Below are 26,308 nucleotides of genomic sequence, written 5' to 3'. Positions count from 1 at the left end.
GTTACCAAGGGACAGTTTGAAGTGGGAAGAGGAGGATGGTGAGGAGAGCTGGTGTCCTGGGTTTACCAGGAGCTGTTTTGCTCCTTCTTAGTACCTGGTGCAAGCTCTGTGTTTTGACTTCCAGCCTGGGCAGAGAGCTGATAACACCGATTGTTTTTAATTGTTGCTATGTTTATTCTGGCCAAGGACTCTGTGAGTCTCATGCTCTGCTGGGGACGAGGGGAGGCCGGGAGGAAGCAGAGACAGGACACCTGACCCAAACTAGCCAAAGAGGTATTCCATACCACAGCACATCATGCCCAGGGAGGTAACTGGGAGTTACCCGAAGGGCACACTCTCTCTTCGGGGGGGTCGAACTCGTTCGGCGGTGGTATCGTATTCTCTTGTTATTTTCTCTTATCATTATTATCATTGGTGGTAGCAGCAGTGATTTGTGTTATACCTTAGTTACTGGGCTGTTCTTATCTCAGCCCGTGGGAGTTACATTCTCCTGATTCTCCTTCCCATCCCTGCGGGAGTGGGGAGGGTTGGGGTGGGGGGGTGAGTGGATGAGCTGTGTGGATCGGTTTAAACCATGACAGCTGGTAAAAAAAAACTTCAACAAAGAATGGTAAAAAAAACCCAACCCCTTGATATGAGGTTACACCCACATCCACACATAACCCCAAACCAAAGCAAATCACAAAACCTCAGAAGAGGAGGTATAGGCAGGATTTGACAGTTTTGACAGTGTAGATTTCATTGAGAAAGGTGAAGCAGCAAAGAATTTTCTCTTTGAAATCACCATTTTTAAGGACTTACTCTTAATTCACAGTGACTGGCACATTTGGGTAACTGTAGCCTTTTTGTGCTTACATGGTTTATACCAAGACTGCATTTGTGTAGTGTTACTGTGTTAGCTTAGGAAACTTGCTATTTGAAACACTGTATCGAGAAAATGCTCCTACATGCAATTCGAAACAGAAGCTTAAATATTCTTGCTTTCCTAAATCCTGTAAGCACTTTGGAAGATATTGCTTACATAAATATCACAGCTAATATTGCATTTTGTTGGCAAAACTATTAACTTCACTGAAAATATGCTTAGCATCTTCCCTTGTGTTCTGTGTTACAATGATTTCTGATAAAGTCAATTTCTAAGCTTAACCACGTGTGATATTGTTTTTAATTGGCGATCAGATTGAATAAAATCTACAATTTGTTTCACTCAATATTGCATGCATTTCCAGATCATTATTTTGTTCAGTAGCAAGGCTCACAGTAATGTAGTTTTCCTACTCCTTTTTGCTTTCTAACATGCCCCAAATTGCTCAGGTCTCGTAGTAATTGTTGCTTATACTTAAAAGGAAGTTTTAAGTAAAAGTAACTTGATTAAGCATCTAACCAAAATTCAGAAGTCAGTAAACCCTATCTTAGTTGTCTTTGTCTTTGGCCTGGAAGAAATTAAAGGGGTCAATCTAAATTTTGGTCTACATGATTGTTTAAAAGGAGTTTATTTGGGTATAATTTTAATTGGGGTTGGGTAGAGGAGAGTTTGCAATTTGTGCTGGGGTGACATGTTAAAGCTTTGTGGCAGTGGAGTTATGGAAACTGCTTGTGGGCATACTTTCAGCCAGGAGAAAATGCAGAGTAGTAAAAGCTTCCAATGATTTCTCATTAAACAGAACAGCTACTTTAAAGTAATGTCTACATATGGATTTGCACTTGTATGATTTAAACCAGTGTATTAAAATAGCTGCATGCAAAATCTGTAACTTGCAGTTACCATGTGTTGCTCTGAGGAATAAATGCCCAGGAATTGTTGAGTCTTTTGCGGCTGTGTTTTTTGCTTTTTGGCTGAATTCTGTTTGCAGTGAAAAGCATCACTGAGTACACAGCAATATGGGCCGTTAATCTGAGCCATTTAGGGGTGGGTGGAGGAAGTTGAAGAATGGACACGATGCACATTAGACTGCAATGGAACTGTGTTCCCGGATTTACTAAGTAAGGTATAATTTATTTAATTCAGCTCCTCTTCCCCCCACCCCGATTTCCAGTAAAACTCAGTTCCATTTATCTTTAGTTTCCCCAAACCACAAACTTTACAGATTATCTGTGCTTTAGTGACTGTTGCTTCAGGTGTCGTTACAATTGTAAATTTTTTACTTTTCTTGTCTGTTTATACGTTTTAGACAGTGGCTGCACTGCTAAAGCTGTGGATTTACTTCTTTCTCTCCTGATTAAAAAATCTGAAGCTGCTCTGTATGGTTCAGCTATCTTAAATGTATTTAGGCATTCAACCCCTTATTACTTTTTCATTTTGATATTAATCCTTTTTGTGTCACATGTGTTGATGTCACAGATTTTCAGAAATGTGCGATGAAACGTTCTGTCTGCATAATCCACATAGGTAGTTTTTCACCAAGACTGTGAGTATTCATGTCATGTTAATAAAAAATAGACCATCTGCCTCCCAGAATTCTTTACTTGGTAGCTAGTTTTATAGATAATTTTGACCTTAGAGTGGCTGTAAAAAGCAGTGCAGGATGACCATGCCAATATTTTTATTTTCTGTAGTGTAGCTAAGATGACCATGTTCTGTACATGCATAACCAGTGAAAATCTGGTCCACTGCTGAATCCTGTTTTGTGTCCTTGTGTCTGTCCATATCTTCCTTAACACCACGTTAAGAGCAAATTCAGACTCAGGTCATAATATCTTTGCAGGAAGGGAGACAACAAAGCATACCAAAATTTACAGTTAATAAGTAATGATATTCTACTTTATTTTTTTCTTCTCCCCTTCTCTTCCCCCCAGCTTTAATTAATAGTGCAGCTTTGGAATAGAGCACTTCCTCCTTACTGCCTAGCAACAGCTACCCCCCTCTGGCCTTCAGGTTGAAACATCACTGTACTACAATAGCCCATTTGTACTTGCAGTAAGCAATTCAGGTGATTGCACATTAAAGTATGTTGAATACTGGGGGGCATTTTTCAGCCTTGGTTCCAATTCCTGAACATCTGCATATTGCTGTTGGTTTTGTCTTTTATTTGTGCTTTATTTGCTTCAAAATGGGATTTGAAATTTTGGTTAGATTGTGAGAGACTGAAAATGAATTAGACCATTTAATTATTACACCATGAAACCACCACCCACTGTTTCTGGGGCAATTTGTGTGGTTTATTTTGTTTTCAGATAAAGAAGGGCCAGAAGTCTAGAACAGGCAAGAAACTACAGGTAAGGAGATTGCCTTCTGTGAAGCAAATGACACTTTTGGGAGTGCAAGGTGAAAGCAGGGAATGTTGTATTCCAAAAAGTATGAAAGGAGAAGGTGGTGGAGGAGTGGGTAGGGTCCCTTTCCTGGACCCTGCTCCTAGAAGAGTCTGCCCTGTGATGCCTACAATTTGCCCTGCACACCCAGGGCGTTATAAGTGCCACTTGAGGATACCCTTTATGGGAGATACGTGGACTTCAAACAGCAACTGGTTTGGATTCTGTGGCACAAAGATTGCTGAGAGGAGATGAAGTGGGTAGTTCAGCCTTCAAAGTGACAGAATTTTTTGTATGGACCCGAAGTGGACTGAGCAGGTGGTTGTGACAGGGAGAGTGACTGCAAGATGGCTGGACTAAGAGCAAACATGACTTTGGAAGCCAAATCTCATAGCAGCTCCAAATTGAGATTCGTAGAGGCTTAAAAGTGAGCAAGCAAATACTTTGAATTTTGCCTACTTAAAAAAGTTTATCAGTGTAATTTAAATCCTTGTAAAAGTTACTTTTTGAGTCAGAGCCCATTTGGTGTTTTGGGAGGATTCCCTTCAATGAAAACACAGTTCTGGGCAGGCTGGGTTGCTGACTGCATACATGGGTGTTTGACAAAGTCTCATGTGAGGCAGACTGCACAGCAAATCTTGAAGTCTTGCATTGGCTGTTTATATTGTCGTGTTTCTTGGGGGAAGGGGAGAATCCATCCTTGACAGTGGATTCTCAGCACTTTGAAAATCTGACCTATTTTATACGGACCTATTTTCAGGACTATTCCTTCTTGCAGCAGGTAAGTGATGAAACGAGGAGGCCTCTGAGGTGCTAAAGGACCTAGTGAACTTTCTGAAGAGGTACAGAGGTGAAATCAGAATAAAGACAGCAGAGGAATTATAATAATTGCCTTTTATGGAGGCAAATAGTGATTGGGTGCTTATAATTAATTTTCAGTGCAAATGGCATTTTCACAATGCCCATTTGTTGGAACTCAAGTTTCAGGAGGAGTGGGGACAGGCTGGAAGAGGGCCAGAAGAGATTGGGGAGGGCAGTTGGAGATTTCAGGAGCAGGAGCTCTGAGGAAATGGATCAAATGACCGAGGACATTTGGCTTAAGACAAGATTAGATGAGGGAAGACCATAAGAGCAGTCCTTAAGTATGTAAGAAAAAAACAGTTGCAGAGAGAAAAAGATTAGTCTGTTCTCAACATCAGTGGTAGAAAGGAGAAAACGAAGTGTGCTCGAATGCAGCAGTGTGTATGGTGATTATTTAGGATGGACAAGGAGTTTCTAAATTTGGAACAGGGCAGGAGAACATCTGTCTGGGATGGCAGTTGGGTGAGCTAAGCCTGCCTTCAACCAAATGATCTCCTTTGGCCTTTTCCCAAGCCTCTCTGTGCAAGATTTTATGCTTGCTCCTTTGGAGAGAGCTTTCTGTACATCCACAAGCAATTTGATTTGCAGTACAGCATAAATAACTCCAGGACACTGTTTTAGTTATCAGTGTTATTTCCTTGGTTGTATATTAGAACTGAAGGGTCAGTTCAAAGATGTCAGGATTTTCAGATAAAAACAAATTCAGCTGAAAAGCAGTTCAGTGAGTGAGATGGAAATTATCTGAACTAAGCCATGTGATATGGCATTCGTGATAACATTTTCTGTGCATAAATAGGTAGAAATGATATTCTATCCTTTCTCCCTTTATTTTTTTATCTGCACTTTTCATTTTAGCTAATACACCTGACTAAACTTTTAAATATTTTCATAAAACTTCCAAGCTGACATATCAGCTAGAAATCTCTCCAGTTCCATTAGAATTGTACTGGTGGTTTAACATATACTGATTGTGAAAATGAGGCTGGTAACAGAAAGGTTACATAGCATTGTCTTGTGGCTGTCTCAGGCTTTCCTGTGCATAGGGTTAACTTCTTGAGATTCATGAGATAAAAATGAAGGTTTTACCTTTTTTAATTTTAAAAATTAAACATTTATTTGGGGATTTATTTAATTCCAAATAATCCTAAATCTTCAAATAATAGCTAGCTTTTCTAAGCATTGCTGACTTTCTAGGATTTTGGGTTAGCATACCCTCTTAATTCTTCATTGCCCTTTGGGAACTGGGATATTATTCAAAAGTTAAATCATACAGTTCAAATAAAGATGTCCAGTGCCATCAGAATATCACCTGGCATTCAGTGTAATTGCATTTCAGTTCCCAGTGCAACCTAACGATTGGTAATTGAAAGGAATTCAAGTGCTGCCAGTTGGGCAGTATTGAGATTATTTTTTTTTATCAGATTTTCTATATAAAAAGCAAGGATTCAAGGGTTTTTTTGATCAATACATTTTCTATATCAAAACTGCTATTCACATACATGCAGAAAATGCTCTCTTGCTATAAGTAAACGTAATTGTCTCCAACAGTAAAAGGCACCACTTGAACTTGATTATGCAGCTGGTCACATTTTATTGAGACACTGACATATTCCCTGTTGTCTGGGAAGAAAAGAAGATAATATCATTGTGAAGTTTTGCTGGGTCAGTGCTCTGCCTGTGAATGCAGGGTTAACGTGCAAACACTTTCGAAGTAGGGGATTGCGTTTTTACTGTCCTGCTTCAGCTGCATTGCCTTCGGCATCATAACCTGCCGGAAAATGCAGGGCACAGTCGTTTGGGGCTTGGGACCTGGTTCTTTTCTTGCATTAGGGGAAAATAATAGTAAATGCTGTTGTTAAACAATTAGACCTATAAACTGAAGAAAATTAGATTCCCTTTGCTGTATTTAAAACAGAAAGCTAAGATACCCTTGTGTGTACAAAACAAAGGCTTAGGTTAAGTCATAGAGAATGCTGTTATATCTTCAGACATAGTACAAGTTTATTTTAAATACTTTAGATGGAATTGTGCAGAGACACAGATTGTGATGTTAAACAAACACACACAATCCTATATGCCATAGAGGAAACCCTGATTCTGTGACTGAAACTTAGCAACTATGGAAGTTAGTAAAAAAATGGTTGTGATCTTAATGATTTTGAAAGAAAATGGCGTCATTTTGAGGCATCCTCTTGCAAAAGAAGACATTATATATATATATTGAAAGAAGGTTTTTTTACAGGCAGTTCATCTGTTAAACAGTTCACTCTTAAAACCAAGAAGTGTATGAAGGACTAGGTCAGTCCTTTTTGTGGTAAGTATTTGAAGATTGAGAGCTCAGTGTTAGGAAGGAGAGAGATTTGCTTGCTTTCCTAAATGCAGACCCTCTCACCTAAACCTTCATGTAACCAAAAGGAACAATGAACATGGCAATGGCTTCTTTTGCACTGGAGGGTACAATGCAAAAGATATCTCCTGTCTCATCTCCATCTGGAATAAGAGTCCTTCAGATTTTTGAAAGCAGCCCATTTGAGGTTCTGGAGCTGTTGTTCTCCATACCAAGGTTTCTGTGGGTCATTAATGATTCTGAACACGGGTAGCCATTACCATCCTTTAGTTTTTAATGTGTTTCCACAGCGGTGGGGGAGAAATGCTTTGATAACTGAAACCCACAGTTTGGTCTCTGTTCCTATGTCTGTCTTTGTGTACTGGTCTGCCACTGAGTGACTTGCTTATCCTAAACATTTTTAAAACTTCTGTAGTTTTGTGGGTTTAATTTCTTAAGCATCTGGTTTAATATCAAAGTTAACTGCCTTTCATGTTTTGCCTACATGATGGTAAGTAATCAGAAAGCAGTCATTTGACAAGTTACTTCATGACAACAGACAGCTGATTACACTTGCTCATAGTCCATTGCAAATTAACATGTTTGAACAACCTTTAATTTTGGCCAATGCATTTTACTGTACTTTTGTGCTCTGTTGATAAGCCAATTCATTATAAAGTGCTGTAATTTATTTTTTTTTTTGCCATCCATTTTCCATACCACAAATAAAAACTGTATTAAGAAGGTCTTTATTTTTGAAAATCTGATGTATTCAAGACAGCTTCTATCAAATTTACAACCCAGATAACATATTTTGCATATGTTCAAAGTCTTTTTGGCTGACTTGAAAAGGATCTGAATTAAATAAAGAGTTCTTAGCCCATCAATTTCTGGACTCAGACCCTAGTGCACATATGCAGCATTTTTTTGGACCTTAGTTGAAGGAATTTTATGACTGGCACTTGCAGATGCTGCTGATTCATGTAATACGGAGTATTCACTACATTGATTTAGAAGACTATACACAGAAGAATGAAACAAGAACCTTCCTTGTGCTGTGATGCAATTTATACCTACAGTTGCTTCTGAAATTGTGACTTACAATATGAGGAATTACTGAAAATCAGAGTGAAGGTATTCAGAACTGATATAAACTTACGTAATTTTTACATGGTGCACATGTGCTGAATTTCTTTTTTGAACATAATTTATTTGCAGATGGTTAGCTTATTGAGAGATATTTACCTTTCAAAACTTGGATGGCTTGAATTCATTGAGGTGATATCTACAAATGTCAGTTGGTGATTTGTTGGTGGGTCTGGCCATATACTCTTGTGTTGTGACAGAGTTTAACTCATTAGATTAACTCATAAATCATATGACTTCATCAGTTGCTGCACTTACATACGTCAGTAGCAGTTTTCAACAGTTTTCCTTCTCTGTCAATAAGAAGATGTAATTAGTAGTTTTCCATTAATAGGCCATAAAATGTGATGGGCTCTTGAACTGTGAGTGAACATGTAGAGCATGCTGTTACATTAACACTATTTTAAAATACTGTTATGTCATTTCTGTGATGCTAGAATAGGGAAGGCATTGCCTTTAACCATAGGTGTTTGTTTCCACAATAAAAGATTGAGTAACTTGAAGATTTGCTGATTATTAAACAAATAGATCTGAAAGAGCCTTTTTTTTTCTACTTTAGAACGGCATGTTATTTCTGAGAAGTAAGGTGAACTGAACACTCTCTAAGAAGTCAGATATTTTGAGGTACAGATTTTTGTCAAAAATGCTCTAAGTTTAAAACAGACTAGAAGAGTAGTTGAGGGATTTGGTGTGGTTGCCCTGTTTTTACCCTCTTCCCGGCAATCATTTGCTAGAGTCTTATTTGAGCTCATATTGGCATTCTGATGTTCTGAAGCATTTGGAAGATTTGGATGCTGGCTAGATGTCAGCATTACTGATATCCACGTCTCTTAGAAAGCTTTGGAAAGCTCATCTGTGGTCATTTTATGACTTTGTAATGTTTAGTGTGGAGGAACAATGAATTGCTTGTTTTCCAGTAAACTGGAATTACAGAGTGAGAGAATCAGTAATTTTTCAGTGCTTTGCACCATCTGCCTTGAATGCAAGTTTGCCTTAGGCTTGTATCCTGATGTTGGCAAGGGGGATTAGAACTACCCCATTAGTTTTACCAAAGAAAAAAAAAAATCAGGCATTTGACTGTCTGATGCAGTGGGTAATAGCAATATGCTTGGTAGTCCTGTAGTGGAAAAAGTAAGAAGTAGAACACAGCTGATCTTGGAAGCCAGCATAATCTGAGGGTGTTCTTCAATCCTGTGACAAAGAACTCAGGAAAATGAAAAGTTTGGCCTGAAGCTGTTGTGCATGGATTCATACCATGATAGGAGAAGGTACTTATGGTTGGGTGCGCCTGAGAAAGTCTAACAGCCAGGTGGACCTAACTTACTACAAAAATGCTATGAAGTTTTGTTTAAAAGTACTTTTCTGCCTACTCATGATATAATTTTCAACATCAAATAATTTCCACTTTCATATAATTTTCAACTTTCAGATAATTTCATTATGTAATTTTCAACTTCCGTCTGCAAGAAATAGAGGAGCCGACAAGGAGAGGTGCCATGCTTGACCTCGTGCTCACCAACAGGGAAGGGCTGATTGGAAATGTGATGCTCCAGGGCAGCCTTGGTTGCAGTGATCATGAGATGGCCGAGTTTGAGATCCTCAGACAGTGAGAAGAGCGTGCAGCAAGCTCACTGCCCTGGACTTCAAAAGAGCAGACTTTGGCCTCTTCAGGAATCTGCTTAGTAAGGTTCCATGGGATATAGCCCTGGAGGGCAGGGGGGCCCAAGACTGTTGGTTGATATTCAAGGATCACCTGCTACAAGCTCAGGAGTGCTGCATCCCAACTAGAAGGAAGTGCAGCAGGAGGGCCAGGAGACCTCCTTGGATGGATAAGGAGCTGCTGAGGAAAAATCAAATTAAAAAAAGAGGCTTACAAAAAGTGGAAGCAAGGACAGGCAGCCTGGGAAGGGTACAGGGATGTTGTCTGGAAAGCTAGCGACTGGGTTAGGAAAGCTAAGGCCCAGTTAGAATTAAACTTGGCTAGGGATGTTAAGGATAACAGGAAGGGATTCTACAGGTACATAGCAAACAAAAGACAGACTAGGGACAACATGGGCCCTCTCCGGAAGCTCTCAGGAGAACTGGCTACACAGGATTTGGAGAAGGCTGAGGTTCTGAATGACTTCTTTGCCTCAGTCTTCACTGCCAAATGCTCTGACCACACCACCCAAGCCTTGGAAGGCAGATGCAGGGACTGTGAGAATGAAGACCTTGGGCCCACTGTAGGAGAGGATCTCGTTTGAGACCGTCTTAAGAACCTGAACATGCACAAGTCCATGGGACCTGATGAAATCCATCCGTGGGTCCTGAAGGAGCTGGCAAATGAAGTTGCTGAGCCGCTGTCCATCATATTTGAAAAATCATGGCAGTCAGGTGAAGTTCCCGATGACTGGAAAAAGGGAAATATAACCCGCATTTTCAAGAAGGGAAAAATGGAAGACCCGGGGAATTACAGACCAGACAGTCTCACCTCTGTGCCTGGCAAAATCTTGGAGCACATTCTCCTGGAAGGCATGCTAAGGCACGTGAAAAACAACAAGGCGCTTGGTGACAGCCAGCATGGCTTCACTAAGGGGAAATCCTGCCTGACCAATTTGGTGGCCTTCTATGATGGGGCTACGGAACTGATGCACAGGGGTAGAGCAGCTGATGTCATCTACCTGGACTTGTGCAAAGCTGTTGACACTGTCCCACACAACATCCTTGTCTCTAAATTGGAGAGCACTCAATTTGATAGGTGGACCACTTGGTGGGTAAAGAACTGGCTGGCTGGCTGCACACAGAGAGTTGTGGTCAATGGCTTGATGTCCAGCTGGAGACCAGTAACGAGTGGTGTCCCTCAGGGATCAGTGTTGGGACCGGTCTTGTTCAACATCTTTGTCGCTGACATGGACAGTGGGATTGAGTGCACCCTCAGCAAGTTTGCCGATGACACCAAGCTGTGTGGTTCGGTTGATATGCTGGAGGGAAGGGATGCCATCCAGAGGGAACTCAACACGCTTGTGACGTGGGCTGATGCCAACCTCATGAATTTTAACCATGCCAAGTGCAAGCTCCCACACCTGGGTCGGAGCAATCCCAGGCACAGCTACAGGTTGGGCAGAGAACAGATTCACAGCAGCCCTGTGGAGAAGGATTTGGGGATGTTGGTCGATGACAAAATGAATATGAGCTGGCTTCTGTGTGCACTTGCAGCCGAGAAAGCCAACCGTATCCTGGGCTGCATCGAAAGGAGTGTGACCAGCAGGTCGAAGGAGGTGATCCTGCTCCTCTACTCTGCTCTTGTGAGACCTCACCTGGAGTATTGTGTGCAGTTCTGGTGTCCTCAACATAAAAAGGACATGGAACTGTTGGAACAAGTCCAGAGGAGGGCCACAAGGATGATCAGGGGTCTGGAGCACCTCCTGTGTGAAGATAGGCTGAAGAAGTTGGGGCTGTTCAGCCTGGAGAAGAGAAGGCTGTGTGGAGACCTCATAGCAGCCTTCCAGTATCTGAAGGGGGCCTATAGGGATGCTGGGGATAGACTTCATTAGGGACTGTAGTGATAGGACAAGGGGAAATGGGTTGAAACTTAAACAGGGGAAGTTCAGATTGGATATAAGGAGGAAGTTCGTTCCTGTTAGGGTGTGAGGCACTGGAATGGGTTGCCCAGGAAGGTTGTGAATGCTCCATCCCTGGCAGTGTTCAAGGCCAGGCTGGACAAAGCCTTGTGTGAGATGGTTTAGTGTGAGGTGTCCCTGCCCATGGCAGGGGGGTTGGAACTAGATGATCTTGAGGTCCTTTCCAACCCTAACTATTCTGTGATTCTATGATTCTGTAATTCTATGATTTTCAAAATAGATGATTCAAGTCCCTTTAACTGAAATATCCAAAAGCTATAATTCACATGTAAAAAAAAAAAAAAAAAAAAAAAGTCAAAAGCATTTTTCTGCTGGGGAACTGCATAACTGAGTCTAGAGCTGGTATTCTGTTATCTGCAGTTACGTATTTTTTTTTTGGTTTCATGAGTTACATTTATTCTGTGTCTGTGAAAAGTCAAAGCTGTCATAAATCATACTCCTTCGTGTTAATAGCTTGATAGCTGTATTGTAGGCTGTATGTAGCATTTGTAGAATATGCTGGTGCAGATTTGTAAATGTTCCCTTTGATAGCAGTGGTTAATGACAAGTTGTTACCCAAGAATGAATAGGCTTTAGCTTTTCCATTATTAGGACAGACCATGAATTCATCACTATGTTCTGGTGAGCCATGTGTAAGTTCTTCTGTCAGGAAGAACTGAATGACAGCATAGGGCTGGTAAAAAGCTTTGCTTCCCATGAAAGGCTCATCTCCAGTAGAGAGGATGCCGCAGGTGATGAGCCTGCCTGGCCAAAACCCAGGCAAGCACAAGCAGCAGCATCATGTCATATAATGGCTGACCCATATTTAGTGTACATATGTTATGTTTGACTAGAGCTTTCCATTGCTTTCATGCTGTAAAGCATCATTTTTATTTCTTTTTGTTCAAACTTATCTGTTAGTTTTAGCCATTGCTATGGTAATTGTGTGGCAAGAACGAGCACTGTACCAGATTTCTTGTGACCCATGACTGCTAGAAAATTAATATCTGTGCTAAAAATATGCCCAGAATGCACAGAGAGTGATGGCAGATGTGACAAAGGACATGTCGCAGATGTGCTCTCTGGAGCAGTTGCTGGAGGCCTGGCAATGAAACCTCAAGAGCCTGAAGTGGTTCTGGATCCTGTCTTGCACTGTAGACAACTGTTTACACCTGGAGAGTTTCTCTTGCATATTCTAACCTCATTTTCATCCTCTTTTGAACTTTGTTGGGTTTTTTTATTTTTTGTTTCTCGGGGTTTTTTCTTCATATATTTTGTTATCAGCAGGTTTGTGGCAGTCACCTCAGACCAGGGAAATCCAAGCAGGCAGGTTGGAGACCAGCCAGCTGATGGCCCTAATTAGCGGGAACATGTAATTAAAATCTAAGCAGATGTGGCTTGGGCAGGTGGTATTTCCTGAATGCAGTTTGTTTGCTGTGTGTTCATGCTATGTGTGATAAATACAGATAAACACTCTAGCTGCAACTGCAAAAAATACTTGTGCATATGCTGAGCAGTTGGTTTGTGTAACTGTTCTGTACTTGCCCAGGACTGTGGAAACTACCACATTTCAGCTCTTAATGGGCTGAAACCAGTTCTGAAATCCTGAACATATGTAAACCATTTTAAATCTTGGCCTGGACAAAGTTTGCGGGTAGGAAAAATAACATATGCATGAAAGTCTATAAATAAAGTCTGTAAAACCCCGTGTGATGTGTTTCTTGCTTTCTTTTTTGATTATGTGCTACCAGCTACTGTAGGAAACAGTGTGTTAAGCAAGATAACACTTTGATCTGATGTAGCTTGCAGCTTCCCAAATTTGAAAACAGGTACTCCGCCGAAAAATCTGCCCCAAACCAACCACACTTGAACTTCCTAATTTTTGAGGGAAAACTCTGTGCTGTTAGATTTTTAAGATTAAATCTGTAGAATCGTGCTAGAGTTTTAGATCTCTTTTGGGGGGCACTTGTAGCAGTTTAATAGGATTGCCTGATAAGGAATTTTGTCATAGAGTTAAATTATCTGATTTTTTTTTTTATTGTTAGTGACCTATTGTAATTTTTCAGTGTCCCTTGTGTGTTTCTTTGCAGTGTCCCAGTGTATCACCAGCACTGAGCAGCTGGCTTATTTGCAAACCTTGTTCCCTTCTTCATCATGCTCTGTCGAAAGAAGTGCTGTTCTAGCGGACGACTTTCCATTAAGCTGCTATGGCTGCATGTTCCCCATGGTTACCAATTTGAAAATGAAAATTGCTGTATTTTGTGTGTATGCCCATGTGTTCATTTATCTTTTATAATCAACTGTTAGAGATTGGTCTTCTCAAGCTACAGAGGCTATAGAAAGCCTGGCTTTATTACAGTAATATCTTTGTCTTATTTCAGATTATTTTCCTAGTTTTAGAACTTTAAGCCTTCAGCTGTCATGGTCTGTTGCTCTTTGCTGGCCAGGGCATTCAGGCAGTAAAATAGGCTTCTTGTTTACACAGGAAATCTAAGAAGGTGTCTTCATAAATGTTTTCTTGATCTTGTCATCATATCAGCATAGGAAAAATTTACCTGTGAAGTAGGGTATGCTTTTGGGGTTTTAACTGCCTTTTTTTCCCTGGTTTTGTTTTTTTCAGTACAGGAACCATCTTACTGGAGATGGAGCAGAATACTCATGAAACAAATTTATGTCCTGTTCTAATGTTGTCCTGGGTTCAGCAGTAGCAGTCATTTTTTCTCCTCCTTAGTAGCCGGTGCAGCGCTGTTTTTTTGACTTTCGGCTTGGGAACAGAGATGATAACACCAATGTTTTTAGTTGTTGCTAAGTAATGTTTAGTCTGACCAAGGACTTTGTGAGTCTCATGCTCTGCCAGGGAGGAGGGGAAGCTGGGAGGAAGCAGAGACAGGACACCTGACCCAAACTAGCCAAAGAGATATTCCATATCACAGCACGTCATGCCCAGGATTTAACTCAGAATTACCTGGAAGGGCTAGTTCACTGCTCCGTTGGGCTGGGTATTATCGGTCAGGTGGGGTGGTATTGTATTCTCTTCCCTTGTTATTTCCCTTATCATTATTATTATTGGTGGTAGCAGTACTGATTTCTGTTATACCTTAGTTACTGGACTGTTCTTATCCGAACCCGTGGGAGTTACATTCCTTCAGTTCTCCTTCCCATCCCTCCAGGAGTGGGGGGAAGAAAGGAGGCGGGGGGGAGTAGACTGCATGGTTCTGATTTATGGCCTGGGCTTAAATCACAACAAATGTGCATTAGTTCACTGTCTGATCTGTATTAGAAGGTAAAGGCCAGTAACTTTTGGAAATCTCTTTGGTAGTATTTGATAAAAGCACGGTGTTGTCCAGACTGTTATTGCTATATTAAAGTTGATTCTAACTTGAGATCGAATCTTAAGTCTGTGGTGGTTCTATTTCAATAAATAATGTAGATTTGCAGCAACTAGGATGTGCCCATTAGCTTTGTGGTTATTCCTGTAGTCTGAACCTGAACTGAATAAAGTGTCTCTTTAATGCAAGGGAATCAAAAATTTGGTTGGCATTATTAAAGGCAATATTGTAGATGGAAATTGGCAACAGCATTGCTATTGATTTCTACTGAGTATGCAGCTACTTGCAAAAGAGAGAAACATAATCATCTCAAGGGTCTGTTTCTTTTCACTGCTGAAATCTTATTACTATGATTCTCAGTGCCCTGCAAGTTTTAGGAAGCAAGTTAATTCACAGTTTGCAGAGAAGGACTATGAAATGCATGTGAATTTTTCATATTTTTCTGGGACAAACTGCCAAACTTTACAGTTTTCTGAATTTGGTTGGGTTTAGGAAATGATATTTTTACATATTATATTTAATATCCACTTAATATATAATAAAAATTAATTAAATTACCTCAGACTTTACATTCATGCAATCAGCAGAGCTATATCAAAGTGGTTGTAAGAAATCTGAAAATAAAAACCCAAACCCAAAACTGAAAACCCACAAAAATCTTTAAGATGGTGTTCATAAGATTAGTCCAAGTAGTCTAATATGTGCTGATTTATGTAATACTATGTGTGCTTATAATTTGCAATTTGATTTTAACATTCTATAAAGACATTATGGAATAAATAGTGAATGTGCTCATTAACTCAATCAGATATCTTGTCCCAAAAGTTTCGAAGACATGCTTATTTAATTATGAAGTGGAAAGTAACTTCTGTTAGTAAGGGAGCAATTTGCTTATTCTGTCTTTTTCTTTTAGTGCTTAATTCTTTTTATTGAAATAGAATACTTCTTGTTGCAATGACCATGATGTTGTTGTCCTGGCATAAGTTTCTTCAACTGTTTATTCTATTAATGTTTGTATCACCTGAGGGAAATGCAGATATTATGTTAATGATTACGTTAATAAAAACTTTCTGTATTTCTGCAGTGCCCAAGTTTATATCATTACATTAGCAGGCACAGGAGAGGAAATCGGAAACTTGTAATATACTACAGATTGAATTAACTTGTTTGTTTTGTATAGACTGCTTAAAGACTTATTTTAGATAATTTAAAAAGATTAATTCTGCAATACCGTAATTCCTGACAGGATCTCTGAAGTCTTCAGCATACGTCCAGTGTTCTTATAATGTTTTTGAGCTTCCTATGTGAACAACCTTGCTCTTACAGCGCAGCCTAGCATACGACACGCTTCTTTAAACAGATACATTTTTTTGTACTTTTAAAATCCTGAGGCTGTTGGAATAATTTTACCCATATAATGTGATGATGGGCATTAGACATTTGAATGTAGTAAACTACTTTTTAGTAGGCTACAATGGGTGTTATTCTCTTTGTACCTTTTTTAAGGTTTTGATTTTATCTAGGCAGTAAATACTCACTTTTTGAAAGGTCTGTTGAACCGGAAGACAGTTTCGTTGGGGTAGATAAAGGGAGTCTTTGTCCTTGCTTTCTGTCATAAGCTTTCCATGATGGAGATCACCCTTGAGTTAGTGCAGACCCTGATGGAAGCAGTGCCGGTACCTTTAGCTGAGACCATACTGCTTGCAGCATTGCAGCTGGGTTCTGAGTGGCATGGGGGTGCCTGTAACGCACTTTGTGGGATACCGAAAAAAACTGTTATTTGTATTAATGGTTTTTTTTAAAGGCCATTTTATTCAACCATCGCTTTTGATGGTTGTGCAAGACAGCCAGGGTATTTTATAAGGTTCTATTAAGGACTCTAAAGCATCTAAATGTAATTGACATTTTTGTGAAGAGAAGGTTATAGGCAAGAGTTTCAGGCAGTATCAGTTGTTTGTTTTTTTTACTTGGAAATCAGTACTTCTGTGATCCTTAGTCTTATTTCTGAGTCCTGAGAGCCCTGCTTGCATAGGTAAGTAGGGAGAGTCTTTAGATGTCCCCTCAGCATGTCTGTCCTCTAAAGCTATCTTTAAAATACTCTCTACATCTTGTATCTTTTGGCATTCCCCAGGCAGTACTGTGGTCCTTCAGTGCAGTCACTGCTTTCACTGTATGGCCCATCTGGTAGCAGGTGTTGAACAGTGGTACAAACCTAGTACTACGAGCCCAGGCAAACCCTTCTGAAGTCTCAGTTGGGCCATCTGGTAGAGACTGCCAAAATAATTTCCAGACTCATTTCATACACTTGCCAAGCTGTTGGCTCAGGTAATCCTTCAGTGCAGGAAGGAAATCTGAGGAAAACTTCCTGACAGCAGAGTATTTTGGGGAACGGTTACAATCTGTTTAGCAAATTTGCTTTACTTAATGAATTTAAACCAAACGTATAATTGCAATTAATATTCAGCAACATGCCCTACCTGAAGTCCCTGAAATGCCACTTCAGATAAGTGCTACTTCAGTGTTCATTATATTCAGTGCTTGGTTAAACTGATGCTGTATCAGAAAATGAATCGGCACCGGAGAGATCAATTTTGAAATAATTACTGTGTTAATTTCTGTAGGATTCTTTGTTTCAATTAGGTATGTTTTCTCTAAATGTTTTTTTCTTATTTTACAAAAAGCAGTTGCTTTTGTCTCACAGTTGGTAAGAAATTATTTGCAAATACGAAGGGTGATTTCCATCTCCAGCCCCCCATACTTGGTGGTACATTATTAAAAAAATCATGGACTGATGCATATTAAGGTACAAGTGTCTTGGTGGGAAATAAGTTAAACAGTTTTTGCTTATGTGTTTTTTCCAGAGATCTGTTACAGTTCCCTAGAGAAGACGATGTAGACATTGCAATGAAAATTCTGGTTCAGTGGCGTTCCCAAGGTCTTGAAGATGTCCGGCTGGTAAATTACTCTGTTTTGCTTGACCTACCAGGCTCTTCTTCAAACACAGTAACTCTGAAAAACAGCGGTGAATGCTTTTATCCTAGTGGACAACAGTGCAACAGAGAGACCAAAACACTTCATAGCCAAGACCTCCTGTACTCGTACGCAGCTTACTCTGCCAAAGGAACTCTTGAGGTAATATAACCATTTGTCTCTGTCATTTGTGGTGAAATAAGAGTTAGAAAACATTAGCTTCTGTTGAACTTTGTTGGAAGTACATGTGGTGAAATGCGCGGCCTTAAAATTGTCATATTTAGGTAAAATATGATGAGGCCAATCTCAATTCAAACTTGAAAAGTAGACAGACCTGAACACATAATATGATACATGGTGTGTGTGTGTGTGTGTGTGTATGTTGTTGATTTTATTATTATTTTTTATTTTTTCCAAGTATCTGAGTTTATGAATGGGCATCTTTTGCTTGGGTGTAAAAATCTGAACGTTGTGTCTAGAGCTAGATTATATCCCTGTTGATGTATAAAGTGCTACTGGTTTGAGGGATGTCTGTAGGAAGGGTAAGATGAGGTTTTCTGCTGTGAGACCATGGGAGTACTGGGCTTATACTTGGAGCTCCTGAGTTATGGTTGTGGATCTCACATGCCTACTTCTGTGGCAGCTCGGTTGACACATCTGCTCTGTTACCTCTTGAAAACCACAATTTGTAATTTTATCTCACTGTAGCTTTTGTTAGGAAGTTTTGTCAGCGGAAAGATCTGCCTATTGGGATTTGTTACTTGCCAAGTGAAATAAGATCTTGGATTATCTTGTTTTATCTTCTTCACTGTCTTCACTAGCTGCCTTCATATATTTGCTTTCCAAATATATTGGAGATACACAAAGGGGTCGTCATTTCTATTTACTTTCCTAGCTGAGATGGTATGAATCTCAATAAATATTTCTGAAATATTAAAGTTGCAATTTCACTGCTAACCGTATCACTGGTTTCTTTCTCCTTTGTAAAAACATATTGTATGTTAGTCCAGTGATGGAGGAGTTTTCCCATCTTTGTTTCTTTATTGTTTAGAATATGTGTTTTTAATGACTTAGAACACTAATAGACTATACAGGAACAAATTGTTAATAGCTTTGCATTTGGAGGATGCCTCTTCCAAAATACCTTTATATTTTGTGAATATTTTAATATTTGTAACGTATCAGTTACTGAATATCTAAAATGTAACTGTTGTGTGTTTGCCTTTTGTTTGTGAAAGTTTATTGATAACAAGTAATGCACTGTGAAAATCCTTTAATGAGTCAAAATGGGTTAAGTTGCATGTTGCTACCTAATCTGTTTTATGGACTCTTAACATAATTCTGAGTTTTTAGCTGTAGGAAATACGAGGGCTGGTAGAAAGGCTGATCCTTAAGCTTCCCATCCTGAAGTTCAAAAACTTCAGCTTCCCTTTCATAGAACCACTGAAGCTTTTTAGTCCAAGGGTTTTATCCCTGAGAGGATAAGGAATGGAGTTCTTGTTCTCCTCTGGGAGAATGTCTCTTGTTTTTGTCTATTTTACATGCCCACTTTTCGCATTGAGTCTCATGGTTGTTGTCTCCACTCAGCCTCTGTTCTGGGGCTTTGTCAACCCAACAGTTTCATGTTTGTTGTTAAGAAGTGAAATGAAACAGTCAGGGGCAGGTCTTAACCTGCATGATGTATGCTTTAACTTTTCCATGGGCAAGTAAAAAGTACTAATGAATAGGTTTGGCTTCTCACATTTATCACTTAGAAACTCGATATGTAATATTGATTTCTCACTGTAAGTTTGTAAGAGGATTTGTAATGAGGTGAAAGTACAGTTGCGGCCTTTGAGATTTTTTTTTTTTTTTTCATGAAAATCCAAGTGTTGCTAACAAATTAATCGGATTAAAGGAAACCCAGTGTTCTCAGAAAAAAATCATGTACTACTTTCAGTTATATTTCAGGGCAGATTTGTCTGTGTTCTGCAAAAATGAGGACCACACGCACTGCATTGTACTCATGGGGTTGGACCTTTGCTTTGGCAAAGCTTAGACCTTGCGTTTGAGCCAAAGAATGGCTGTGCACAATTTTACAGTCAGCTCTTTGAGTTACCTGGCACCCTCAAAAAACTTCAGATCTTTTATTCTTTAAAATGTCTTCCCGAAGTGTCCTTAGATCTAGAGTTTTGCCTAAAAGGGAAATTTCCCTATTTGTTTAGGCTACAGATAAGTTGATAGTGTTCTAACCTTCCAGACTTTCAATCCTACACAGTAATTTCTACTGTTTAAACTAATGGAAGAAAGAAAACTTTAAATGAGAAGTAGCAGCCTGTGGCTGTTGCTGGGATCAGCCATCAGAAGGTGACTTGATTGCTTGCAGTGAAACTACGAGTTGCATATTTTGAATATCTTTTAGTGGATTGTGATTGCAAAATCATGAGAGTTTTCCTGTGAAAAGGTATTCTTGTAACAGCTACTCATAATCTGAATAATTTTCTTTCAAATGTGACACATCATTAGTAGGAAATTTCTATTGTGTCACATAATCAGGTTGAATTGCTAATACTGCTTTGATGCTGCTGCTACTTCATTGTATCTCATTTGTATATTTGGTTTGCCAGAAGTTCAAGCAAATAAAACCATTAAGTAACTGCAGTCTGGCTAGCAGCAAAGCTACAAAAGCTCTACTTTCGTGTTGACAAGATTATTTGTAGAATAGCAAGAATCATTTTCTTTGACCACCTGTCATGTCCATTCATCATATGGCCATTGTATGTGCGCCATCCAATTTGTGCTCTCTGGTAACAGTCTAAACAGCATTCGTGAGTAAAAAAATGTGAACATTTGTGATCTGAAATCTACTTGAAAAAGCTACTTAGTGCCATTGTGATGGATAGTACCCTTTACTACTACTCTATATTTAATAGAGTACCCTGAAAAGGTGACACTGTTTACCCATCACGCTGACAGGCAGGGCAGCCTACAGTTCTGGAGAGGGCTGTTGAGTTGGTTTTGAAATAGGTATTGCAACAGTTATGTAAATAATGTATCACAGACTAGGTCAGTCTAAGGAAAGAATGACACATGAAATATATTTTGATTAGAACTAAAATATCAACCACCTTTTATAGAGTTTAAACCTTTTGTCTGCTTGATGAAAACAGGAAAGCCATGCAGGCCAACAGAACACCTCTATAAAGGAAAATTACATTGCATCAAATTTATGCATTAAAGCAAAATGTGTTGTCAAAAACAGCATCTGGGCAGTGTTGTCAAACAGTATCACATCACAGTGCACAGTGATCTTAGAGCTGTGGCTGCATGTACTTTCACCAGCAAAGCAGTGGGGGGGATGAGTTGAGGAACACTGGTGTGAGCCGAGGAGAGGCGTGTGTGTGTGCGAACCCCCAGGGATCCAGCATCCTCCTCTCAGTACCACATGGGTAAGTAGTGTCAGCGTGGGTGCGTATTGTAGCCCGTCTGTTAACCTACACAGCAGTGATCCCCCGAGTGCGGTGAAGTATGAGTAAGGATGCAGCTTGCCAGCTGCAAGGTGCTCAGGTCATCCAGGCAGTTGGTTTAAAGCAGGCCCATGGAGTATAGCGAACTTCAGGAAGAAACAAGTGTTGCAATGTACGTTTGCTCTGTTCCCTTTTCCTTTAGCAACTGTAAAGAGAAAATCTTAGCAGCTGCAATGGTGTGTTGAAACGACATTCAAGGACAGACTAATTAAAGGAAAATTAATATTGTTTGCTTTGTATTTCCTGATTATCTGAAATTATGTTCCTGTGATCTGGATTTTTCCTCACCTTCTTTTCACCTTAATTTTATTCACTCTTTGCTTTATGGAAGTATTGAAGAGGTTTTGGCAATTCTAACTCTGCTTTAATACTTTAAACGGAGATCCTTAGCTGCCCCTTCTATACAACATTGTCTCATGCTATGCTACACTCCTCTGCTGAATGCACCAAATCCCTAAAGGTGCCTCTGCTGGTCCTGTGTCCTTCCTGTGTCCATCAAGGACACTCTTAGCAATCCCAGCAAAACATCACTTTTCTTTCTTGGACCTCATACACTGAAAGGACTTTGTTGGGTAGGAGCCAGGAGAGAGCACAAGAAAAGTTAAAGTATTGGCAATATTCTTGAAATGGGAATGCGTGTGCAGGCAGGGTTTTGACAAACCCTTGATAAAGCAGGCCTGTCTTCAAGAAGTTTCTTCCAACACCTCTCTCCTTTGTTCTTTGTCCCCTTCTCTGTCCCTGTTCCCTGCATGCCTGAACTCTGTTACATCACTTCACTTCCCTGCCATCATCCATGTTTCCGCACTGATTCTACCCATTTCTCTGTTTGAAGTGTCTGCTGATTTTAGGCATTAATTCTCCCACCTCAGCCAGTGATATCTTTGATTAGTTTTGGAGGGGCTGTAGGGAGCAGACAAGCAAGAATGCCAACTGTTTGCCTCTATCTACAATATGCAGAAGGGATTCTCTGCATCCCTTGATAGCATATCAGCCTGCTCTGGTTCATTTGTTTTGGTGACATTTTCTCAGCTTACTGAGAACCCACCACAGAGATTAATGCAACCTGAAGCAATACGAGAAGTACAAACCCATCTATTAAGCTCACTTGCTGATCTTCCCACCATTCTTCAAACTTGGCAAGATGGGAATAAGGGAAGCAGGACTTGCTTTCTGTCAGATCTTCTTTCACAAGGAGGAAGGCTTGCTCACTTCTTATCAGATACCCTGTTTTCTTGTCGCTGTGCTGGGATGTCTCCTCTCTCCGTATCCATCTTTCCCAGATCCCTTGCTGTGCACAAGATGGGAGTCTTCCTCTCCTCTCCTGCCTGTTCCACTTATCTTTTGCACTCATGCAGACTCTCCACTTGCGTGTTTTATAGTCCCCTCCCCTCTCTGCTACTTTTTTACAGCACTGCAGCAGTTACCTTGCAGTACTTGAAGCTTTCTGTATTTCTAGCTCTGCACCAAATGATGAGTTTCTCTGAAGGGACAATATGTCAGGAAGTCCTTGACCCAACAGCTTTCTTTCATTTGATTTGGTTTCATTGTACTGGAAATGTTATTAGTGCACCGTATTATCTTTTATGTTCCCTCTAGCTAAGCAGTGGTAATTTCCTGAACAATATATTTGAATTAAGATTGGTGTTAGCAGGTTGGTTTTTGAAAATTTTTAAGTCTTCCCAGGTTATTTTTATCCCCAGGCAAAATTTCCAAATGCACTTCTGTAGCTTGCTCACTTGCACATCTTGAATTCCAAAGATGGAGAGTGCATATAATTTAGATTAAATAATCACAGCATCTCACCCTAAGTGTTTCAGTCATTTTTGATGGCACATTGGTGCAAAATATCAAGCTGGAGGGAATCTTGAGATGTGTGCATTTAATTCTTTTAAGCACGCCAATTTAGTTTATTATTATTTTTATTAATGTTTTCTAAAATGTCATCTCTGAAGAGATATCTACTAAAATAAATCCCTAGCAACTGATACTGGTCTGCAGATGGTTCAGGCTATAGGTTGAATAACAAATACAAATGAGAAAAATCATATTTTTTTGTAACATTTAGATGTTTTAAAAGAGGTTTATTTATCTTTTATTTATAGAAGAGTTTCTCAAAAACCTCTTCCACAAATAATCGTAATTTAGACCGCTGCTCTGCATGCCAAGTAGGTACAGCATATTTTCAAGACATTCTCACTATAAGAATATCGGGTTTAGAATAGACTTGACCTTTAAACGGAAAACAACATTTAACGTTAACTACAGCATAGCTGCCACTCCATTATAATTACATATAGAAAGCTGTGAAATGCAATGTGAAGGTTATATAATTTAAAATTTCAGTCAAGACTACAAAACTGTTCATTGAAGAGATGTCCTGGAGAACATCCTGTCAGTTTTCTGGCATATATCACATAAACATTAATAAATAAAGTTGTACAGTTCCCTAAAAATAATAGGAGTTCATCATGCACAAAAGTCTGGTTAATATTGCTGCAAGATTTTTGTATCATTGAAGGGCAGGGTTTCAAAATGCAAATGGTTACACCTTTGGGTGTTTAGTAGTTGAGAATCAATACTGATGTTTTACTAATGGAATATTAGTAATAACATTTTAGTAATAATGAAAATGACTGCTACTGCTGAACCCAGAACACTGATATACTGCACTTGGTTATTTTTGAAAAGGAAGAAAAGTCTAAATCACGGTGGTTTCTCCTGTGAATTAGTTGGCAGTTGAAAAGAATCAGGAGCAACTATTTTAATCTTTGATTCATTGTCAGAAATCTTATCAGTAGAAGCCTTAGCAATGTATTTTCTCTTAGGAGTCACCTACCAACCAAGTTATCTCCAAGTTCTACAGTCAGTACTGGTAAACATTTTGGCAAAATCATTAAAATGTATTTTTTCTAGTGTAATAATATCAGCTGATTGAATGGTTTTCCTAGGGGACTCTACTTTTTTTTTTTTTTTATTTTTTTTCCCTCTAAAAGTCTGAAGATTTCCTCTCTCTCTGTTAGGAGATGGTGAGATGAAGTCCAAATACAACCTCCTAAGGTGACCACTTGAACAAGTGAAAGAAGTTCTTACCAAAAAACAAAACACCCTCCCAAAAAAACCCCAAAAAACCAACAACCAAAAAAAACAACCAAAACCACAACAACCCCCCCCCAAAACCCAACATTCATGACAGGTTTTAAGTGTAATGTAGACTAGTTGAGGATAAGGCTGCCATTATATGAATAATTTGGTGAGAACAGATTTTAGCACTTTGACTTCTGTGTTGAAGGATTTTGGTATCAAAGAGCAAAGGCTGTACCTTTCTAGAGACTGCTTTAAGGAATGCTATAGACCTGGATATAGAGCCTTAATAGTAAGAAAGACTGAAAAGCAAAGAACTCTCTCAGAGAAAATCCTTTGAAATAAATGTCTTTTGAAACCTTTCAGAGCAGGATGAAAAATATGTGCGATAGTGTTGGTTGAAAAAATAGGTAAGAACTGAATTCTTAAATATGTAAAAAAGAACAAATGAACCAGAAAGACCCAGTTGCAAGTCTAAGTTTGGTATCCAGGTGCAGTTGGCAGAACTGCGTTGGGTGTTTAGTAGTCAAAATTCAAGAGCCTGTCACTGGCTGGACTAAAGTGTCCTGAGAAAAAACTTTTGTTCAGAATTTCACTTTTAAGATGGTTAGAAATACAGCGCTTCTGCCTGTGCCCACCAGTTGCAGTCTCAGCAAAGAAAAACCTGCTTAGAAATAAAACCCAATGCAAACCAATCACAGCTGAAAATACATTGGATTCCTTTTTTCCTAGAATTAGGCATTCCTAGTTTTTTCTGTCTGATATGCTGTCTCTTCCAGTAGATACAAATAAATCTCATGTCTAACACTTTATGTAATGAATATTAGTTACTCTGTTTATTTTATTCATTAGGAGGGCCTTAATGTCAATTAATTGTGCGATACATCAGTTCTGTTCTCATAATTATTTATGTTCCTGTGTTATGCAGTTCAAAGAGAAGGTGACTAATCAATCACCAGCTTGTGGCTGGCCCAAGAGTAGATGTGTCTGAGAAAGAAGATGCTCCAAGGAATTTACCTTCCACTGAATTATGTTACCCTACAGAGTTAGTCTTCTCTCCTGTAAGATTCACTGCTTCATACTGATGTCTTTGAGGGGTAGACAGAGGTGAATAAGGATAGAAGAGGTCTACTAGAGAACAAAGCTGCTTAAATATGCAGGAAAGCTCCTGCTGCGTTGTCACCCAGGAGGGATCTTCCTCCTACTGCAGGTCAGTAGGAGCCAGGCATGAGCTTTACTTGAGGAGTATTTTAGAGGATGAAGTAGTATGAGAAACTGAAGATTATATTACTGTAAAAAGATTTACTGCATCGATCTTCAAAAAAAAAAAAAAAATTAAAAAAACCCTCATATCTTTGTCCATGTTGCCCTCTTATGTATAAAACTCTTACGTCTTAAGGCCAAAAGAAAATATTATATTCATGATGACGCGAACTAAAATTCTAGAATGAGAAATTATATCAGTGCAGACAGCGTTAGGCTCAGCACCTGATGAGTAAGACTGAGTCTTTCAATTCATATCTTTCCCTGATGATCTTATTGCTGTTGTCTTCATGCCTGTACAATTGGTCTACCTGAAATAATATTTCAGTTTTCTCTGCAGACAGTGAAGGTAATTTCTCCATGATTTATACTGTTTATAAATTAGGTAACAAAAGTTTAAAGAACAACACAGAAACATGGAGGGAAGCTCATTAGTAGGTAATACAACTTCAGAATATTTTTAATGATGACTGTTGTGCTTTTTTGATTTTTTTGTCATCTATTGAATTTAGTCACTTGTGTTTGTTAGAATTAAGGAAAGGGACCACTTCTTGTTGAAAGATGGACCGTTAAGTAAATTTGTGTTTGAATCGGAATTTATGAGAGCCCATAATGTTTCTAGTTTACTTTTGTTGATTATTTAACATCCTGCACAGAAGAGATCATAATAGGTGAAGATAAAGACTTCAGTACAGATTTCGTATAATAACTTATAGTTCTCTAATAATGCCCTTAACTGCTTTTATTGAAAACTATACCATATAGTACTAGTGTTACAATAAAACTGAGCACTTCTGTACTGCTGTAAAAGAGGCTGATCTGGATTCCAGGCTGAGTGGAAGATGAGGGAAACTGTTTAGATCCAGCTCCAGAGCAACATCTAGAATGGGCTGCAGTGATGGCTATGCTTTTCAGTTATCCAGTGAAATCCATTATATAATGTCAGGTCAGATTACTCCTTACTCCATCCAAGTTGTC

General features: G+C 39.3%; 1 protein-coding gene across 16 annotated transcripts in view; it reads left to right on the top strand.

The window, feature by feature from the left end:
* Nucleotides 1-26,308, top strand: part of NAALADL2 (N-acetylated alpha-linked acidic dipeptidase like 2) — a 672,041-nt gene that overhangs the window by 248,498 nt on the left and 397,235 nt on the right. For all 16 annotated transcript variants that reach the window (XR_010611523.1, XM_065674560.1, XM_065674551.1 and 13 more), the window contains one exon: nt 17,372-17,642. Coding sequence is in view for 15 of the 16 variants with exons in the window: in XM_065674560.1 (XP_065530632.1) it covers nt 17,372-17,642 (271 nt within the window). In the remaining variant the exon portion in view is untranslated. The remainder of the gene's footprint in view (nt 1-17,371; nt 17,643-26,308) is intronic.

Source organism: Lathamus discolor, chromosome 3, assembly GCF_037157495.1.
Source record: "Lathamus discolor isolate bLatDis1 chromosome 3, bLatDis1.hap1, whole genome shotgun sequence".
Lineage (NCBI taxonomy): Eukaryota > Metazoa > Chordata > Aves > Psittaciformes > Psittacidae > Lathamus > Lathamus discolor.
The sequence above is the reverse complement of the archived record's forward strand: the minus strand, read 5'-3'. Positions and strand labels throughout refer to the sequence as shown.